The sequence below is a fragment of the Strix uralensis genome, chromosome 7 (genome assembly GCF_047716275.1).
Source record: "Strix uralensis isolate ZFMK-TIS-50842 chromosome 7, bStrUra1, whole genome shotgun sequence".
NCBI classification, from domain to species: domain Eukaryota; kingdom Metazoa; phylum Chordata; class Aves; order Strigiformes; family Strigidae; genus Strix; species Strix uralensis.
Window position 1 is genome coordinate 16405025 of NC_133978.1, and position 6000 is coordinate 16411024.

General features: G+C 36.0%; 1 protein-coding gene across 4 annotated transcripts in view; it reads left to right on the forward strand.

The window, feature by feature from the left end:
- Positions 1–2807, forward strand: part of DLG5 (discs large MAGUK scaffold protein 5) — a 109513-nt gene extending 106706 nt beyond the window's left edge. For all 4 annotated transcript variants that reach the window (XM_074874543.1, XM_074874545.1, XM_074874544.1 and 1 more), the window contains one exon: positions 966–2807. In XM_074874543.1, the coding sequence (XP_074730644.1) occupies positions 966–1069 (104 nt within the window). In that variant the 3' untranslated portion in view covers positions 1070–2807. The remainder of the gene's footprint in view (positions 1–965) is intronic.
- The last annotated feature ends 3193 nt before the right edge of the window (positions 2808–6000 follow it).

The window sequence follows — 6000 nt, forward strand, 5'->3', positions numbered from 1 at the left end:
AATCTGAATCACTTTCTCACTGCCGTTTGTCACCTTTCATAGACTTTGTCACTTATTGCATTCTGTATCCAAACTCACCTGAGTGAGTAACATCATTAACTGTAGTATATACTGCAGAGTCAAGTAATATTTTTAGTGAGATCAAATTATCTCTTTTCAAAAATGGAAATTATTTAAGGCCTTCCGTATTTTTTCACCACTAGTGGTAGCTGAGGCCAGAAGCTTTGTTGACGTATTTCTCAAGTCAGGAAGTTCCTCACTTTTTAAGTCTTAAAGCTAATACATTCTCCTCTCCTGTGTCTGTGTTGGCATTTTACTCTTTACGGCTGTTACGTTTAGCAAGAGTAGAATGCAAGGTGTTCCTTTATCTTTCGAATTGATTTTCAGGTAGTTGCCTGGTGTTGGCCTTTTTGTTCCTTGAATATAGTTGACAGTAAGAATTGGAGTAGCAACCACTGCTGTTTTATTTAGCTCAACGATCTGTGAGCTGCCTAATAATTTACTTCTAATATTTGTAAATAGTGTCTAGTTGCCACAGCTATAGTCTCTATGTATATTATCACATAAATATAAAATTCTTAACACCACATGCTGAACGGAGAAGGTTTATTATAGCAGGTTCTGACCATCTTTAGACTTAAACTTTGCCACTTGATGCCTCTGAAAATAGTACATGGAGGCCTCTAACAAAACAGTTGTTTTAGTTGATTATAATCATTAGTTCTGTGACTTCCTTAGGCTGTTTTAAGAGCTAGAAGAGGAAACTATATTGAATGTTTGACCTCTTTTCTCCATTTATTCTTTTTCTTGTTTTAATAGTCATGCATCTGGCAAATACTGAATTGGATAGATTAATTCTGATCTGGTGATAAAGATTTTGCAGAAAAGTGGAGGACTACTCTTTTTAATTCCTCATAACTGTTCCAGTCTCATTTGTGTGTGTGGGGGGGTTTCTTTTTCGCCAGGCATTGTCCACGGAGGAGCCCTTTCAAGCATTTGCACTCAGATTATGACAACTGTCGATCAAGAACAAAACAAAGTCCTGTGGATTCCAGCTGGCCCGCTGTAGATTTATTTCGCTGTGAAACTACTTTGCAGATGTAAATAACCAACTAACTTTCTATCCAACAGACTCTGTCCATTTCTGTCTTTATAAAGATATCAGTAAGTGATTTCTGTTTCATGAAGGGGAATGATAACACTGAACACACAAGGACCTGACGAGGCATGTGGGAAGGGGTAGATCACCGAGCTTGTCTCTTATGTCGTACATGTACACGTGACAGGTTGTCATGAGGGGTTGAGACCTGTGTGTACTTGTCCGTGAGTAATGAATTTAACAATGCTGCAAAACCCTGTAGAATGACAAGTTTACAAAAACCTTTTCAAAGTATTTGGTTGTTGCTGTTTACTTGAATGTCTTTTTTTTTTTTTTTGGTTTTGTTTGTTTGTTTTTTTTAACTCTGTGTCCTTTCACTTAATGAGGTAACTCTTCAAAATAGAGTGAAATTTCTGAATATGAGCAAATGGTTTATGCGCAGTGTGACTCTAAATTGCAATTTTGACTATTTCTAAGGACATTGTTGACTTGACAACCAGGTAATAACGTGGGATTGAATTGGTACGTCTTGGGAGTAAGCTCAGAAGGAAGTACACTCCTCTACAGGGCAGACCACTGTTTGTATCCTGTCAACGCTTGTCTGTCAAAGATACCGTTTCTTGTTTTATGCATGAATCTAATATTTAAACGTCATAATATATCTGAACAATCCAAGCTTAACATGTGTTGAGAAATAATTTTTGGTTGTTGGGCCTGGATTAAGTACTGGTGGGGAAGAGTCATAAGCTAGGCCTAGCATGCTGTGTTCTGTCACTTTTAGATACTGTAAATATGGAAAGCTTATGTCAGTGCAATTTTGCAGGGTAATTCTTAAGCTTTGTACTTCAGTGTGTAGCATTCACATAGATTGTTTTTATTTAAGAGCAGCCACATTTTAGGGCTTTGATTAAAAGCCTGTAGAAAGGTACTAAACTGTTAGTGTTTTCACTGTCAAAAAATAAGTGATCATTTAGTTTTGGTTGCAATACTTATTTACCTATTGTACCAAACTCCATTGTATCAGTTCCCTTTTCGGTTTTTTGCACTTCTGACTCTGTGTTCCTAACACAGGTTTTGTACCTGTCTCTTCTGTCTCTTGTGCCATGTTTCTTGGGTACTGTATTTTAATTGTTTTTAAAATATCATTTGAGTATAACTGCTTCTCAGTCACTGTTCCTAACATTTCATTATGTAGGGTTTCTAGTTTTACACTACAGGCTGTAGTTTTGCTTCTGTTTGCAGCTTTTTTAATTAAAAAAAGGGATTCTTCTTGCACAGTTCTTCAAAGAAAGATCTGGTCCTAAATTTAAATTCTGTTTTACAGATGCTAATCTCTACTTCAAAATACCTTATATAGTATTTATATAGTTATATACTATATAGAGTATTCTGAACTATAATATATAGTATTTTATATAGTATTATACCATACTATTAGAATACTGTATATATAAAAATTAGAAAATGGTATGGATGACTTACTAGTCAAAGTACTTCTCATGGTGAGGGACAGCAGTTGTTTTTTGTTTATCTTATTTTTTGTTTGTTTTTTAAAGTTTGAGGTCAGAGTAGACTCCAGTGGTACAACTGAAACAGACAGGTACTGTTCTGACATGGATTTTCTGTATTAAAATGAAAATGTCACTTTGTATCAAAAAAAAAGTTAAAGAAACTGATTACTAAATAAAGGTCAATTTCTATAACTTGACTTGTGTGTAAAAGGTGCGTATAGCTAATGTTTTACTTGACTGTATTTAGTTGAGCCCTCATATAAGGTTTTATTTTCTGTCTAAAATTGGCACATACAAGTTCAAGCGCCCATCTTGAGAGGAACAAGTTTCGGTTTTGTCTTTTTGCCCAGCCTTGCATATATAAATACCAAAGATGCTCAAAAACTGTAGGACACAAGAAGTGAGATGTTGGTTTGTGTTAACATATTGTTAACATTCTGGTCCAGTGGTGTTAAGGATTTCAAGCAGAAATGCAATTGATTGGATGGAGGCTTTAACTGGAGAACAGGTATTTTTCAATCTTAATTCTGTGTCAGTTTGCTTAGAATTCTGTCTTGGTGTTTGTCACTGAAAATAAGTATGTTTTTGATGAACAGTTGGTAGCAAACTTTTTAACTGTTCAATTTGACTTCTTTCTCTCTTAGTATTCAAAGAGATGCTTTTGCTAGCACAACCCAAATGGTGTGAGTGAGAATCCAAAACCCAGGTGAATTAAGGGATCCTATTACTTAAGTGTAAACATACTAGCCTAACCTGGGATTGTTCAACTCTGTTTTAACAAACAATTCCTTACAAGCTTTTGTAAGAATGGTTATTACATTATAAACAATTTTAAACGAATGTTGTAACTTTATATTTAAAAGTTGTCTAGATTAATCCTTTTCTTGAAGTAAACTGGGCATAAAAAGCATACTGTGACTAAAAAAATTAAAAACATTTTCAGTACTGGAAGTTACCTTGTAGACCTCCAGTATGGAAAATGTTTTGAATTTTTGCATATATTTTATGTTTATTTCATCTTTAACTTAAATACTCATCACTGTTTTTAAAAGTATTCTGATTTCAGTAGATCCCATTCAAGTAAGTGTTTGTAATTAATTTTTTTCTACAAAATGGACCTGGTAAAAGTGCAGTGAGTATCTTTTCCCCTACGTGTAAACTGTGACACTTTTTTACATACAAATTTTTAAAATGCAAGCCTTTTTTCTAAAAATGTAGGAGGGAAAATGGCAGAGATCTAATTGTTTTAAGAAGCAGAACACCAAAATCTTTGTACAATGTAACCTAGTCACTTCATATTATGGTGAATTATCTGTCATTGCTGTGTTTTATTAACAGTACATTATATGCTAAATGTACCTGTTCACTGGGTTGTTTTCTGTGTCTGTCATGTTGAAGGAAATAACACCAGTGGCTGAGGAAGCTTTCAGAGATATGGTATTTTGGTTTATGACCCTATCTTGACTTACAACCCTTTCCTTGGCTTGTTCACAGTATAAAGAAAATGTCCAAGAGCTAGAATACTACTTCTCCTTAAGAAAAACAAACAACCCAAAACCAAAACAGCGCACCCACCCCAAACCCAACCCACAAAACAAAGGACCCGCCTCCCCGGGGCCTCAAACCCCACTTCTTAAGTGTCCAGTTTGGCCTTACAATGTTGTGTCCTTCCTAAAGGTCTATTAAAAGTTCAGAAAACAAAGACAGCAATTTACTCCTAATCCATGTACATACTGCATATTTAACAATACACTGATGTCTCCAAAATTGGAAACAAGTCAGTCAAAACATTAAATATTTTCCACAGCTTGAAAAAAAAAAAATCCGTTTCTTGATAAAATTTCATGTATATTTGCAATGGCTTTTTTCTTTTAAAGTTTTTTCAGTGCAAATGTGAATGACATTTCTTATGTAACCTTCTCTATGCCCTTACTCCAAAGACAGGGGATGATCTGCTTTCTGAAGATGGTGACTTTGATATTCAGAGAAAGTGACCCTTTTCCCACAACTTTTGCATCTGGTTTTGCTGCAGATTCATCTTATCTCATCAGCAATAATGCCCATCAATTAAAATCATCATAATTCCTTCATTTGCCAAATCTGCCCTCCACAAATGCTTAGCATTTGAGTTTAGCATTTAGATGCTCACATCATCTAGTTGTTTAACATAATAAAGACAATATTTGTGGCCCACCTGTGACAAACCTAAGGTTTTAGGTTTCGAGCTTGTCTGATGTTTGGCTAGTATAAGCAATAAAAGGCTGAAAATGCATTGTGTCATCTAAGTACGTGCCAGGGGTCTAAACGCAACTGTGAGTCTTACAGTTCTGTGATGAAAATAACTGTTAGTTATAGCATTTTGAGAGGATAATTCCAGTGGAGTCAGCCGAGAGATCCTAAGGTAAGAGATAGAAACTTATTCTCAGCTGTGAAGAGATGATTTGAGAGTGCTAGCAATTGGTTGCATCATTATAGTAACAAGTAGGTTTGTGATGCAAAGATGAGTAAGTGCAATTAGTGAAGAAACCCAACACATGTAGCTGAATTCCAGATCAGTGATACAAGCTGCATGTACTCAGCAACCCTTTAGGTTGGTCCCATGGTGGCAAGTGTGTATCACTTATATCTGGGATTGGCTGAACTGTGTGGCTTTGCAGAGCTTCTGGCTGCAGATGTGTTTCTAACATTCAAATGAATACTCATACTTTTATACCCTGACTTGTACTGTAGTAAAAAATGTGTGGTTAATAGCTGCAATTATAGTGTCATCTGTTGAGACCTGCTCTGACTGATTTGCAGTTCAATTATTTATAAATAATTTTTCAGGGTGTTACCACATATTTTGTGCCAGAGTGACTATTTTACAGCTGCAAAGTGATTCAAATGAAGTTGTGAAAATCAATTGCATATCCTCTGCCTCCTCTTGGCCTTACATGGCAGAGTTTCCTTCAGAGCTGAAAGATTTGAACTCCGAGACACTTGAATTCCTATGTGATGCTGACACTGCTCTGTTGTCCTGCACAGGACATGATCAGAGCTCTCTCCTGACAGCATGGAGTAACGAAATGTTGGGGCTGCACTGGCTTCAGTCCACAACTGTGCTCCTTCATGGGATACCTCCTAATGCTTCAGTCTTTGTATGATTTAACCCTAGGAAGATGCTTCCAGTCCTGGCTCCGCACTGGCAGTTCTGTGCCTTCTGGAGCTCAAATGGGGTTTCTGATCAGCAATTGCTGACGCATTTTTCCTTTCAGTTGTGTCTTTTCTGCTATGTAATCATACACACACATACAGTTTTGTAAGTGCTCCATGAAATTTTTCTCAGAATAGGAGTGAGCTTCTAGTTATGTGAGAACTATATTATGGGTATATCACAAGCTATATATAATA